At 48.8% G+C, this 15,013-nt stretch overlaps 1 protein-coding gene across 1 annotated transcript in view; it reads right to left on the reverse strand.

Annotated features, from left to right (window-relative positions):
- The window catches only part of WDR62 (WD repeat domain 62), a 313,350-nt gene that overhangs the window by 240,171 nt on the left and 58,166 nt on the right, over positions 1–15,013 (reverse strand). The window contains exons 13-16 of the mRNA XM_063937983.1: positions 5,102–5,227; positions 3,008–3,078; positions 1,247–1,368; positions 708–780 (exon numbers count right to left, since the gene is read on the reverse strand). Of these exons, the coding sequence (XP_063794053.1) occupies positions 708–780; positions 1,247–1,368; positions 3,008–3,078; positions 5,102–5,227 (392 nt within the window). The remainder of the gene's footprint in view (positions 1–707; positions 781–1,246; positions 1,369–3,007; positions 3,079–5,101; positions 5,228–15,013) is intronic.

Here is a 15,013-nt window from a genome sequence, read left to right on the forward strand (position 1 = left end):
CTCCCAGCGCCCTGCACCCTCAGTGACTGCCGTGTGAAGTGTGCTGAGAGGAAATGGCGCACAGCTGCAGTGCTGTGCGCTACCTTAAGAAGACTGAGGAGTCTTCTGCCGCCGATTCTGGACCTTCTTCTCGTTTCAGCATCTGCAAGGGGGCCGGCGGCGAGGCTCCGGTGACCATCCAGGCTGTACCTGTGATCGTCCCTCTGGAGCTAATGTCCAGTAGCCAAAGAAGCCAATCCATCCTGCACGCAGGTGAGTTCACTTCTTCTCCCCTAAGTCCCTCGTTGCAGTGATCCTGTTGCCAGCAGGACTCACTGTAAAATAAAAAACCTAAGCTAAACTTTTCTAAGCAGCTCTTTAGGAGAGCCACCTAGATTGCACCCTTCTCGGCCGGGCACAAAAATCTAACTGAGGCTTGGAGGAGGGTCATAGGGGGAGGAGCCAGTACACACCACCTGATCGTAAAACTTTACTTTTTGTGCCCTGTCTCCTGCGGAGCCGCTATTCCCCATGCTCCTTTCAGGAACCCCAGCATCCACTAGGACGATAGAGAAATTTGGGTATATTTATCCTCCATGATTTTTGCTGCGCTTCTGACTGCAGAACACTGCTCCCAAAGCAAACACAAAACAATACAATGGGAGCAGCTACATGTACCAAAAGGTTCAAGCAATACACGCTAATGTTAAGGACACAGGCACACCTACCTTCAACAGTGCTCCTCCGGTTGGGGAACTTTTAAGGGCCTTCTCTTGTTTGCCAGTTAAGACACTGTACAACCTGTAAAGAAAAACAGTTTCCCCATCTATTAAAGAGTTTATCTGGCAAATGATAAGATACAATTGACAACAGGGCAATGGCAAGAGACGTTATATATTAGATTAATGGGCCCGTACAGCCATGCTATAGACACACTGGGTCAGATTCAAATGTCAGTTACCCCCTCCCGCGCCCTATCGCAACCACCAGAAGTATTCTATTGTTGCTGCAGACGGGCACGACACGTTAATTTCAGCTCGCTGCCCCAGGAGGTAGCGAGCTGAAATACGCGTAAAGAGACCCGTTTGGGCGCCCAAACGGATCTTTTCATGCTCGCGCCTATACCCAACTGTAATGAGCGCGATCAGCGCGATAACCGGGGCCATTTGAATATCGCTCCTCTATCTCCCGTCACTTTAGATGGGAGATAGTGGGTGCAATAGGAATTGAATCTGGCGCACAGTGCAGGCCATTAGAGGTAAATGACCTGATTGTTTTATCCTGGCAGGCCACAGCTGCAGTCCTCTGGGTTACATCAACGTCCAGGTCATACAAGGTGGTTTTCTCCACGACGTGGTGCAGGCGAGTAAAACTGATCCCCTCTGGCAGCTACATAAGAAAATGGACAAGCTTTGCAAATGATTGTCAATGTTCGTTTCAAAGACAGCAGCGAGAATTAACGTTTTCATGCAAATTATTTCACAAATGGGCTCCAAAATATTAAGGTGATGAACAAATGAACTCTTCATGTTATAAGTCTTTATCGGACACCTAGAGGATAATTCAGACTGCATCACTGCAGCGGCAGCATTCGCAGTCAGAATTACTATGCGCAGTGCAACGGAGGCGAGTCTGGACCATTGGGGAAGGGGGCTGCGGCGGCTGCGTGACGTCACACGCAGCCGCTGCAACCAGTGACGTGGTGGTTAGCCCCCTATCAGCGCGCATGAGCGGCACTGGCAGGGAGCTACTTGTCAGGCCGCCGTGCGATGCTTTTGTACCGGGGGTAGGGGGGGGGGGGGGGGGGGGTTGGGGAAGGGCCTGACATGCGGGGCGGACTAGCCCTGTGCTGGGCGCATGTCAGAGTAACTGATCATAGATGTGCTAAATTTAGCACATCTACAATCAACTGTGAATTGCCACCCCCCCCCCGCCATGTACGGAGTGGTCTGATCATGTGACAGAGAGCAGGCAAAGAAGGGACATAAAGTGCAATCCCTAGATTTCTTTCATAACCTGCGCAGGGGGTTGGATATGATTTGAATGTGGTCGGGATGCCGGCGGTCAGAATACCGACAAGTTTACTTCCACCCCCCCCCCCAAATCCTAAACCTAACTCTCAGTAGTGTTGCCTAAACTTAACACTCTGGGGAGGTGGGGGTGCCGGACTCTAACACTCCCTCCCCGCAACCTAACCCTAACTCCCTGGGGCTGCAGGCTAACCCTAACCCTCCCTCCGCAGGCTAAAAGCCCCTCCCGTATAGTGTCAGGAGTCCAGCGTCGGTATTCTATCTGCCAGGATCCTCACCAGATCCTGTGCAGGGAATGACCACATTATAAAAGGACTGCTCAGTTCCCTGTACTAGGCACAACTATAGACGATTTTGGAGGCTACAAAATAAAAAACACAGAGTTAATAGCATAAAAGAAGTATAGTACACAACACAAATGCAAAACTTCACACAATGGGGGTTATTCAGATCCCATAGCAACTGCTATGGTATATGCAAATAGGTCCTGCGATGAAGGTAGCTGCCGTCTGGGGTGGGGGGTGGGGGAATCGGAGGTGTCTCGCAGCCGTTTAGGAGGAAGGAAGATGCCCCGGATCTCCGTTGTAGGATGGAGGTTTCCTGGCCTCTGCAACGAGCAAGCCGCCCAATGGTGAGAGATCAGATACTGTGTCCTAGAATGCAGGACGTATCACTACTGTAGCAGGAGGCATCTGCTAGTAATAGACACCTCCTGCTGCATCACCATACAGCGCTATCACTGCCGCTTCCATGGAAATGATAGCAACTTCAACCACGTCTGACTCCGCCTCAATATCACTACTTCAACTTGACCATTGTCTTCTCTGTAATCTGCAGCAACATTCACAAATCTGGCAGGCGTGGGAACCGCAGAAGATCCCACACACCACGCAGTGAACATGCTAGACACAGGTAACACATGATGTTTAGATACCACACGTGTGATATTGTGACTGACAAGATACAGGTACAAAGTAGATAAATAAGAAAACGCTTACCATTTGTGCTGGACGGAAATAAATACTTTTATCTGCTCCGCAGCTGATCATGTGCATCTGGTCATTGTCACCTTAGAGAAATAGTGGGGAAATTATATTCTGAATTTAGATGGGGAGGAATATAGTAATACCAAATATTCTATATTGTAATGGCAACAGTTTCAGATTAGAGATGTGCACCAGACATTTTTCGGGTTTTGTGTTTTGGATTCGGTTCCGCGGCCGTGTTTTGGATTCGGACGCGTTTTGGCAAAACCTCCCTTAAAATTTTTGGCGGATTCGGATATGTTTTGGATTCGGGTGTTTTTTTCAAAAAACCCTCAAAAACAGCTTAAATCATACAATTTGGGGGTCATTTTGATCCCATAGTATTATTAACCTCAACCATAATTTCCACTCATTTCCAGTCTATTCTGAACACCTCACAATATTATTTTTAGTCCTAAAATTTGCACCGAGGTCACCGGATGACTAAGCAAAGCGACCCAAAAGGGCGGCACAAACACCTGGCACATCTAGGGGTGGCACTGCAGTGTCAGACAGGATGGCACTTAAAAAAATTGGCCCCAAACAGCACATGATGCAAAGAAAAGAGAAGAAGAGGTGCACTGTGGTCGCTGGATGGCTAAGATAAGCAACACAAACACCTCAATATCACAGGAATTATTCGTTCTAATCAATGGTATTATTGGTCCAAATCACTGGAAGAAAATGACAAAATCAGTGGAATCATTTGGCAGAGATCACTGTAATTAATAGTCAATTATAAATCACTGATATTAATTGGTAAAATCTCGCTATCGCCTGCCTAGTGAAGTGGAAACTAGATGGGATTTTGTACCGGGGACACAATAACTTCATCAATTGTCTAAATCCCAATGCACTCATGGCAAAAAACGGGCGCACAACTAACAGCGCACTGAATATACTGAGCACTGATTATACTGAGCACTGACACTGAGCAGCGAGAACAGCACTGGACTATTATACTGTAGTATACTGGTCACCACAATGCAGCACTGACACTGAGCACAGATATTAAGCACTGATCAGGATACTAGAAGTGACACAGAGCAGCAAGATACAGCAATGGCCTACTGTACTGTACTACTATACATACCGGTGGTCCCCAAAATGCTGCACTGTACTACTATATACTGGTCACAACAATGCAGCAGATATTGAGCACTGATCAGGATTCTAGAAGTGACACAGAGCAGCAAGAAACAGCAATGGCCTACTGTACTGTACTACTATATACTGGTGGTCACCACAATGCTGCACTGTACTACTATATACTGGTCACAACAATGCAGCACAGAAATGGATACTAGAAGTGACACAGAGCTGCAAGATACAGCAATGGCCTACTGTACTGTACTACTATACTGGTGGTCACCAAAATGCTGCACTGTACTACTATATATAATATAATATATATGTCACACAACAATGCAGAAGATATTGAGCACTGACGATCAGGATACTGTCTAGAACAGAGTCTGACACGGAGCTGCAAGATACAGCAATGGCCTACTGTACTGTACTACTATAATTATATACTCTTAGTCCCCGCAATGCAGCACACTGAGCACAGATATTTGCAGCACACTGAGCACAGATATGGAGCTTTTCAGGCAGAGAACGTAGATATTTGCAGCACACTGAGCACAGATATTTGCAGCACACTGAGCACAGATATGGAGCTTTTCAGGCAGAGAACGTAGACACGTCCTCTCCATTCAATCTCCAATGCACGAGTGAAAATGGCGGCGACGCGCGGCTCTTTATATGGAATACGAATCTCGCGAGAGTCCGATAGCGGGATGATGACGTTCGTCCTCGTTCGGGTTAACCGAGCAAGGCGGGAAGATCCGAGGCTGCCTCGGACCCGTGAAAAACACGTGAAGTTCGTGGGGGTTCGGATCTCGACGAACCGAACCCGCTCGTCTCTATTTCAGATACATCACTCAGTTGCAATAGCATATGATATATATATATATATATTTTTTTTTTTTTACATTTTAATTAAAACTAAATTTAGCAACTAGTTCTCGCTTTCTGTACTTTTTTTCATTTAACAATACACCATACCTGCAAACTTCACCGCTGTTATAGAAGAGGAGTGATCATCCAGAGTCTGCAGCAAACTATAATTATGATTCACATTGAGAATGTGGATTAAACGATCTCTGCTTGCAGAGGCCAGCAGTGTCACACCTGTGGGGAGATAAAAGTCCAAGTATAAATGAGGACACCAACAATAAAACACAGAGTTATGTAAAATAAGAATGTGCTACTAATTAAAGAAGATGTAAAGGACAGACTTCTGTTCTGCATCAATCTCGTGCCTGGAATGTGAATTCTATGTCTTTTGTGCTGTATCTGCTAATCCAGTGGTCCTCAGGACCCCAAACAGGTCACCCATTAGGTGCACAAGTATACTCATTACTCACTAACACATTCTAAAAGATCCACCAGGTGGAGCTAATTTTCTCATACGTCCTAGAGGATGCTGGGGACTCCAAAAGGACCATGGGGTAAAGAAGGATCCGCAGGAGCTTGGGCACACTATAAAGGACTTAAACTGGGTGTGAACTGGCACCTCACTCTATGCCCCTCCTCCAAACCTCAGTTAGACTTTGTGCCCGGGAGTGATGGGCGACACACTAGGGGAGCTCTCCTGAGTTTCTCTGAAAGACTTTATAGTTAGGTTTTTTATTTTCAGGTAGACCTGCTGGCTACAGGCTCCCTGCATCGTGGGAGTGAGGGGAGAGAAGCAGAGCTACTTCTTTTTAGTTCAAGGGCTCTGCTTCTCGGCTACTGGACACCATTAGCTCCAGAGGGTTCGATCACTTGCTGCGCGCCTAGCTGCTTGTTCCCGGAGCCACGCCGTCACCCCCCTCACAGAAGCCAGAAGAAAGAAGCCGGGTGAGTATGTGAAGAACAGAAGACTTCAGTGACGGCAGAAGACTTCAGTAACTGAGGTACAGCGGTCGCGCTGCGCTCCAGGCTCCCACACACCAATGGCACTCACAGGGTGCAGGGCGCTGGGGGGGGGGAAGCGCCCTGGGCAGCAGGTTGCTGATTTCTTTTTAAGGCTGGCATAAAAGCATTTCGGTGCCTGGGCACCGTGTCTCATACCCCCGCCAGCATATGGCAGGCGCCATTGCTCCCCCGCAGCCGGCTCCCACGGGTGCAGGGTGCTGGGGGGGGGGGGGGGAGCGCCCTGGGCAGCATATTACAGTTCGGGTTTCTGGGCTGTGAGAGGTCACTCTGGTGGTGCATGGGCTCCGTGTCCCGGAACCCCGCCAGCATGTTGTAGCGCACTACGCGCCATTTCTTCCCCACCACCGGCTCCCACGGGTGCAGGGCGCTGGGGGGGGGGGGGGGGGGGGGGGGGGGAGCGCCCTGGGCAGCATATTACAGTTAATTGTGGGTCTGTAAAAGGTTAAACTGGCGGTGCCGGGGCTCCGTGTCCCGGACCCCCGCCAGCATGTTGTAGCGCACTGCGCGCCATTTCTCCCCTGCCGCCGGCTCCATGGGTGCAGAGCGCCGGGAGGGGGGGGGGGGGGGGCCCTGGGCTGCATATATAGTGTGTAGCTATTAGTCCCCGGAGCCGCACGCGATACCGCCAGTCAGAGGCGGTCGCGCCGGTGCTCCCACACACCAACATTTTACTTGGGTGCAGGGCGGGCGCCCTAAATGGCAGTTTTCGATGATATATAGTGTATTTACACTATATACGTGTCCTATTTCAGATAAGGGGCGAGAGCGCGCTGGGAAGAGGCGGAGCTTAGTCCTCACAACGGAGTCAGCGCCATTTTCCTCACATCTCCGCCAGGACTTGCTGTATAGTAAGATGGAGGGGGGGGCACAGTGTTTTGAATTCTATATGGGTGTCATATAGCATTATGTTTGATAATGGACGCATAATCCTTGTTGTAATACATAAATTCACTGTTTCCCTGTTTGTTTACCCACTATCGGTTAGTCGACATATGTCGACGGGTGTGAGGGCTTTGTCACGAGCTGTTGTGAGGATAACTGTCGGCTGCGCCAACGCATGGCGGTACTTGATTCAGAAAATTAAGTATTAGCAAGTTGGTGTTTGTGTGCTTAAAACAGTTAACACGTTACGGAAGTCACAGTGGTTTGTGGATGCCCGGTCGGCATCAACGGTATTTCCTGGGTAAAAAAAATAACCAGGCTGTTATTGCCTTGTACCTGTATATATATGTATATTTATAGGTATATGTGGGGGGAGTTTTATCAAATTTGTATGCTTCCCTCAGACCCCTCGGGGTTCCAAGTTTATTATTATTTGTTGCCCACTTACTATTCCTTGCTGTCGACATTTACTAAGTTTCTGTCGACCATAGCGTTCCTGATAGATCCACATCGGGGGCGTGTCAGTACATGATCATACACATTCACAACAGATTACTGTCACTAGGGACCTGACAGGTCGGGACAATCCACTTGCATATAGGTTATGTCTATATGTTTATATATGTAGATATTGGTTTATATATGCATGATTAGGATATATGTGTTTTATTGTGTATTGCAGGATGTATATCAATGAATGCTGAAATAATGGTATTCTTCTCATGTGCCGATCGCTCTGTTGATTAAGCTCTAGATTGGCCGTGACGAGTTGGTTTTCGATCCTCTCAAGGAGTCCGAATATTATTCTCTTCCTGACGCGGAGAGAACTTTATGACAGTCAACTCCTGGTCGACGCAGAGCCCGGTTTCAAAGGATCATACACAGGCACCTAAGTGAAACTTTATTTCTATACTTTGACCTTATTTGCACTGTATGCACATGAGGGAGTGTTGTATTCGGGTAGGCATCCGATAGAATTACCCTACCCAGAGTGGGTAAGCTTGCCGATGTTGATTCTACCTTATAATATTACAGCAGGCTACCACGTGGCAGCAGGAGGTGTGACCGGAAAAATGCTGAGAATGTCTCCGAGTGATACTGGAGGGAGGTATACAGCTGTTTGGTGTGACCTCTGTTCAGTCAATCTCGTCGGATACCACTGGTAAGTCTAACTTCGTAAGTTAGCCTCCTTCACAACGGTTGGTGACGCATTCTTTTGTGGGATGTAGTCGTTTTATCCAGTTTGATACCGTTCTTTTTTCCTTTTCTGTGTAGACAGGGGAAGGTGAAAAGGTAAGTGATCTGCAGCCTTGTTAGGTTCGCAGAAGTGGATGTCGTTTTCTGTTCCCACTACATCCACCACTGAGTCTATCTGGCTGGTCCCCACTCCGGTGACCACTTGTCTACTAATTTTCAGTTAGTCCAGGAATAGACTAAGACCTGTGAGTTATTTATAGAATCCAAAGGGGGACATTCTGAGTTACGGTTGTTTCCCCTTACTGTTTTTTCTAATAGATCTTGCCGTTCCCCTCTGGAAAGGGGAGGTAGTACGCGACGCCATACAGAGGTGCGTCAGGTTCAGGACATTGTATGGTTGTCCCTGTATAAAGGTGCAAATCGTTGTTTCTCTCTGACTGTTCTTCGACACAGGGATTGGCTGTTCCCAACGACGCAGAGGTCGAAAGTGGGTTTCAGAGTAGATACTGACCGGTTAAGGTTCAGTGTGTTTCCTGTGGAAAGAGGTCTGAGGATCCAGAGTTGGATCGGCTTTGCTGTGACACCTCATCAATATGTTCCGTTTATAAAACAGATGGGTGCGGCCTAAGAGGCCTTTTTCGGTGAGCAGGTCTAATACCAGAGTGGTTTTCTAGGGACCCGTTGGAAATGGGGTCCGGGTCTCACCTGCGCATGCACCGGAATATAATCCTAACGGACAGGACATCGCTCCTGTGGTGTCTACTCGGTTCTCTCCTTCTAGAGGAATGAAGGTTCCGGATCCAGGTTTAGATCCTGGTGTCCGTGCATACAGATCTCCGAAGCTGGGGAGCAGTCCTTTGCAAGGGACGTATTTCCAAAGGATAAGGTCAAGTTGGGAAACCTGTCTGCTATAAGCTTTCTTGAATTAAGAGCTATTTTCGACGAACGTGTTCTTTGTGTTCTGCCTGTGTTAGTTCTGCCAGACGACTTGTCAGCAGTGGCGTAAGTAAGCCGCTGTGGCGGAACAAGGAGCAAAGCGTCAATGGCGGAGGATTCACAGTTTGCAGTTGAGTGGGAAGTCTGGTAAACGCTATATTAGCAGTCTTCGTTCCGGATGTAAACGACTGAGAAATAGATTTCCTCTGCTGACGCGATATCCAGCCGGGAAAAATTCAGTCATCACCGAGAATCTTTCCGAGACGTGACAAGTCTTTGAGTAGTGTCGCAATTGGACAGGTTGGCGTCTCGCCTCAACGAGAGGCCTCAGGGAGATTGTTACAGGTCAAGGGACACTCAAGATATATCAGTGGACATCCTCGTGACACAGTGGGTGTTTTTAGTCGGTCTGTGTGGCCTCTCCGTTTTCACTTTTCTGACGGTGGTAAGCGTAAGATGATCAAAGGTTCCGGTGATCCTCTTGAATCCGGTCTAGCCAGCAAGGGTTGGCTATCCAGTTTTTCATGGTTTACTCATAGAAGATTACTGCCCTATTCCTCTAAGTGAGGTAATGTTACAACAAGATCAGGGCGTGTATCATGACTTACCGCGGCTGCGTCTGACGGCGGAGCGGTTGAATGCCATATCCTAAGCCGAACGGGTGTTCCCAGTGAAGTCGTATCCTCAAATCTTCAGGCTAGGAAAGAACTAATGGCAAAGCGTTACCACCGTAGTTGGAGTAATTATGTGTCTCGGTGTGTATCCAGGAAGGCTCCTATGGAAGACTTTCAGCTAGGTCGTGCTTATCCATACTTTACAAGCCGGTGTGGATGCAAGCCTAATAAGTTTCTTTACAAAATTTCTCTCTTGGAAGGTGGTCATGCTATTGGCTTTGACATCCGCAAGGCCGGTGTCGGAAGTGGTGGTTTTGTCTCACAAGAGCCTTGTTTGATCTTTCAGGTGGATAGAGAGGAATTGAGCACTCGGTTGGTAGTTCTACCAAGAGTGGTTTCTGGATTACGCAGAAATCGGCCTATTTTGATGCCGGTGGTTACTTAGGCATCAGCGGATTCAAATTCCCTCGATCTGGCCAGGATTTTGAGTATGTAGGTCGCCAATTTGGCTCAGTTTGGAGAAACAGAGGCTATGTTTGTTTGTCTGGTATGTTCCCAGCATGGTTTGGGAGACTGCGTTATGCAGTCTGTTACACGCTGAATCTGTGATGCAGTTTGGCATGTTCGTTCTACGGCTGGATTGCCATCACCGAAGTCGGTGGAGGTCCATTCTTTTGGGAAGATGGGCTTTTCTTGGGTGAATGCCCGAGGAGTCTCGGCGGTTCAACTTTGCCGAGCGGATTCTTGGTCAGGATCAAATGCTTTTGCTATGCTCTACAAGTTTGATACCCTGATTTTTGGGGACCTTTTGTTTACTCAGTCGGTGCTGCAGAGTTGTCCGCACTCTCCCGCCCGTTTTGGAGCTTTGGTATAAACCACATGGTCCTTTTGGAGTCCCCAGCATCCTCTAGGACGTATGAGAAAATAGGATTTTAGTACCTACCGGTAAATCCTTTTCTCTTAGTCCATAGAGGATGCTGGGCGCCCGTCCCAGTGCGTACTGTGTATGCAGTATTTGCTTTTGGTTACACCCTGGTGGAGTGTCTTCTCTGTCAGGCGGTTGCTACCGTTGTTCATGCCATGGCATGCGGGGTCTTATTTTTGCTTATGTGGACACATGGTTTGTGTTACATATTCTCGCAGCATGTGGCTGTGTTTTGTTCATGCCGTTGGCTGGTATTCTACTGAATGCCACATTCTACGGTGTGTTTGAGGTGTGAGCTGGTATGACACTCATCGTGTTTATAACAATAAATTCTTTCCTCGAAATGTCCATCTCTCCTGGGCACAGTTTTCTAACTGAGGTCTGCAGGAGGGGCATAGAGGGAGGAGCCAGTTCACACCCAGTTTGTCTTTATAGTGTGCCCAAGCTTCTGCGGATCCCATCTATACCCCATGGTCCTTTTGGAGACCCCAGCATCCTCTACGGACAAAGAGAAAAGGATTTACCGATAGGTACTAAAATCCTATTATTTCACTTAAATTCTATGAGGAGACCTGGAAAAAACTAGATTTATGGTAAGAACTTACCATTGTTAAATCTCTTTCTGCGAGGTACACTGGGTTCCACAAGGATTAACATCGGGGTGTAGAGTAGGATCTTGATCTGAGGCACCAACAGGCTCAAAGCTTTGACTGTTCCCAAGATGCACAGCGCCGCCTCCTCTATAACCCAGCCTCCGTGCACAGGAGCTCAGTTTCGTTAACCAGCCCATTGCAGTAGCAGGTACTAGAGACGACAATCGCTCGTAGCCAATTACACCACACACTCACCACAGGAGAGGGTGTCAGCGGCTATGCCATACCAACCCAAAGAAGCTAAGTGCGTCAGGGTGGGCGCCTTGTGGAGCCCAGTGTACCTCGCAGAAAGAGATTTAACGGTAAGTTCTTACCATAAATCTCGTTTTCTGCTGCGGGTACACTGGGCTCCACAAGGATTAACATCGGGGATGTTCTAAAGCAGTTCCTTACAGGAGGGGACGCACTGTAGCAGGCACAAAAACCCGGCGTCCAAAGGAAGCATTCCTGGGAGGTGGAAGTATCGAAGGCATAGAACCTAATGAACGTGTTCCCTGAGGAACACATAGCCGCCTTGCACAATTGTTCAAGGGTCGCACCACGTGGGCCGCCCAAGAAGGTCCAACCGACCGAGTAGAATGGGCTTTGATGGTAGCAGGAACCGGACGACCAGCCTGTACATAAGCATGTGCAATCACCATTGTAATCCATCTGGCCAGTGTCTGCTTAGAAGCATGCCAGCCACGTTTGTGAAAACCAAAACAGTACGAAAAGAGAATCGGATTTCCTAAAGGAGGATATTCTCTTCACATAGATACGGAGAGCCCGTACTACATCCAAAGACCGCTCTTTGGTTGACAACTCGGGAGAATTAAAGGCTGGAACCACAATCTCCTGGTTAAGGTGGAAGGAAGACACCACCTTGGGTAAATAACCTGGCCGCGTTCTAAGAACCACCCGGTCACGGTGAAAAATCAAATGGGGAGACTTACAGGATAAGGCACCAAAGTCAGAGACCCTTCTAGCTGAAGCAATGGCCAGCAAAAACAGTACCTTAAGTGAAAGCCACTTAAGGTCAGCAGAGGCAAGAGGTTCAAAAACGGAGACTCTTGCAAGGCCTCCAAAACCACCGACAGATTCCAAGGGGACACAGGTGGCACATAAGGAGGCTGAATCTGCAACACGCCCTGAGTGAATGTATGGACATCATCTTGGGCAGCAATATTTCTCTGAAACCAAACCGACAAGGCAGAGATGTGAACCTTGAGGGAGGCCAGACTCAGGCCTAAGTCCAGGCCCTGTTGTAGAAAGGCCAATAGTTTGGCCGCACTAAACTTGAAAACGTCATAATTGTGAGAGACGCACACCAAGTAAAGTAAGCATTCCAAACCCTATGGTAGATCCGAGTATGCCTTCAACATAGTTTGAACAACCGCCTCAGAAAAACCTTTGGCCCTCAGGACGGAAGCTTTAAGACCCATGCCTTCAAAGCCAGACGAGCCAACGAGGAGGTCTGGTCGTTGTGAAAGTAGAAGGGGATGACCCAACGAGAGGCCCTGTAGATCAGAGAACCAGTGCCGCCTGGGCCATGCTGGAGCGATCAGAATTAGGTTTCCTCCTTCTTGCTTGAACTTCCGTATTACTCTGGGCAGGAGTGACGCCGGAGAAGACCGGAACCTTGTGATTGTGTCGAAACGCCATCAGATCCACATCGAGAAGGCCCCATGTGTCCACGAGAAGTTGAAACACCTCTGGATGGAGGCTCCACTCTCCGGCGTGTACGTCCTGACGACTGAGATAGTCCGCTTCCCAGTTCAGAATGCCCGGAATGAACACTGCTGATATGGCCAGCAGATGGCGTTCTGCCCACTGAAGAATCCGTGATACTTCCCTCATTGCCATGCGACTTCAAGTGTCGCCTTGTTGATTGATGTACGCCACCGTGGTGGCGTTGTCAGATTGTACTTGAACAGGTTTGTTCTGTATCAGATGCTGGGCCATTGTCAACGCATTGAACACTGCCTGCAATTCCAGAATGTTTATCGGGAGTAGAGATTCCTCCTAGGTCCACCGACCCTGAAGAGAGTGTTGTTCCAACACCATGCCCCAACCTCTCAAACTGGCATCCGTCGTCAGCAGGACCCAGTTGGATATCCAGAAGGGACGGCCCCTGCTCAATCGTTGGTCCTGAAGCCACCAGCACAGTGACAGGCAGACCTCCAGAGACAAGGAGATCATGTGAGATCTGATCCAGTGAGGCAGGCCGTCCCACTTGGTCAGAATCAACTTCTGCAGAGGGAGAGAATGGAATAGAGCATACTCCACCATGTCGAAAGCCAACACCATGAGACCTAGCACTTGCATTGCCGAATGTATCGACACTTGCGGACGAGATAGGAAGCATCGAATCCGGTCCTGAAGCTTCAGGACTTTCTCCTGAGACAAGAACAACCGTTGGTTGTGAGTATCCAATAAAGCTCCCAGGTGAACCATGTTCCGAGCAGGAACCAGGGAGGATTTTTTCCAGTTGATCAGCCACCCATGAGCTTTCATGCACTGTAACGTCAGTTCGAGATGACACAGGAGAAGTTCTGGGGAATTTGCCAGGATCAACAAATCGTCTAAGTACGGTAGGATCCTGACCCCTTGACGGCGGAGTGTAGCCGTCATGACCGCCATTACCTTGGTGAAAACTCGGGGAGCAGTTGTCAAACCAAAGGGTAACGCCCGAAATTGGTAATGAAGATTGCCCACCACAAACCTGAGGTACTGCTGATGAGACACTGCAATAGGAATATGCAGGTAGGCATCCTGTATGTCCAGGGAGACCATATAGTCCCCAGGCTCCAAGGCCAGAACAATAGAGCGCAGTTTTCTCATACGAAACTTGGAGACCCGCACATACTTGTTCAAGAACTTCAGATTGAGAATGCGCCGCGATGACCTGTTCGGTTTCGGGACTAGGAACAGCGGTGAATAGTACCCCTTGCCTCTCTGAGCCAGAGGCACCTGTACGACCACTCCGGTGGTACATTCCATCCTGTCCACAGAATGCAGAGTGTTTGCCTTTGTCAGGTCCAGAGGAACATCTGTCAGGCAAAATCGATGAGGGGGATGATTCTTGAAGGGTACGGCGTAACCTCGAGTGACGACTTAACTTACCCAGGTATCTGAAGTGGTCTTCAACCATTCCTGGGCAAAACCTAGAAGTCGGCCCCCCACCCTGTGATCCCTCAGAGGGAGGTCAGCCCCGTCATGGAAGCAGGCTGACGGGCAGGCGAGGCTCGCTTCGGTCTGGGCTTTGCAGGTCTGGAAGCACGAGCTTGCTTTGGGTACGCCTGACCTTTTGCTTTACCTGGAGGATGAAAGGGCAGAGGGAAAATACTTTTAGCCTTCTGTGTGGAAGGAGCCGTACTAGGTAGGCAAGCTGTTTTAGCAGTAGCCAGATCAGGCACGATCTTATTGAGGTCTTCTCCAAAGAGAATGTCCCCTTTGAAAGGAAGCACCTCCAGGGTTTTCTTTTAATCCATATCCACCGACCAGGATCTCAACCAAAGGATACGCCTGGCCAAGACAGACGTAGTAGCAGCCTTGCCGCCAGCACCCCGGCATCGGTGGCCGCCTCCTTAAGGTACAGAGAATACGTGGTAATATACGAGAGACATTGTCGAGCATGCTCAATTGCATTAGAAGGTATCGCCACCTTTAGCTCCTGAGCCCACACCTCAACAGCTTCAGCAGCCCAAGTCTCTGCAATGGTTGGCCTATGCACCGCCCCCGTTAGGGTGTAAATTGCTTTCAAACAACCCTCCACACGTCTATCCGTCGGTTCCTTCAGAGAGGTGACGGT

The sequence above is a fragment of the Pseudophryne corroboree genome, chromosome 8, assembly GCF_028390025.1.
Source record: "Pseudophryne corroboree isolate aPseCor3 chromosome 8, aPseCor3.hap2, whole genome shotgun sequence".
Taxonomy (NCBI): domain Eukaryota; kingdom Metazoa; phylum Chordata; class Amphibia; order Anura; family Myobatrachidae; genus Pseudophryne; species Pseudophryne corroboree.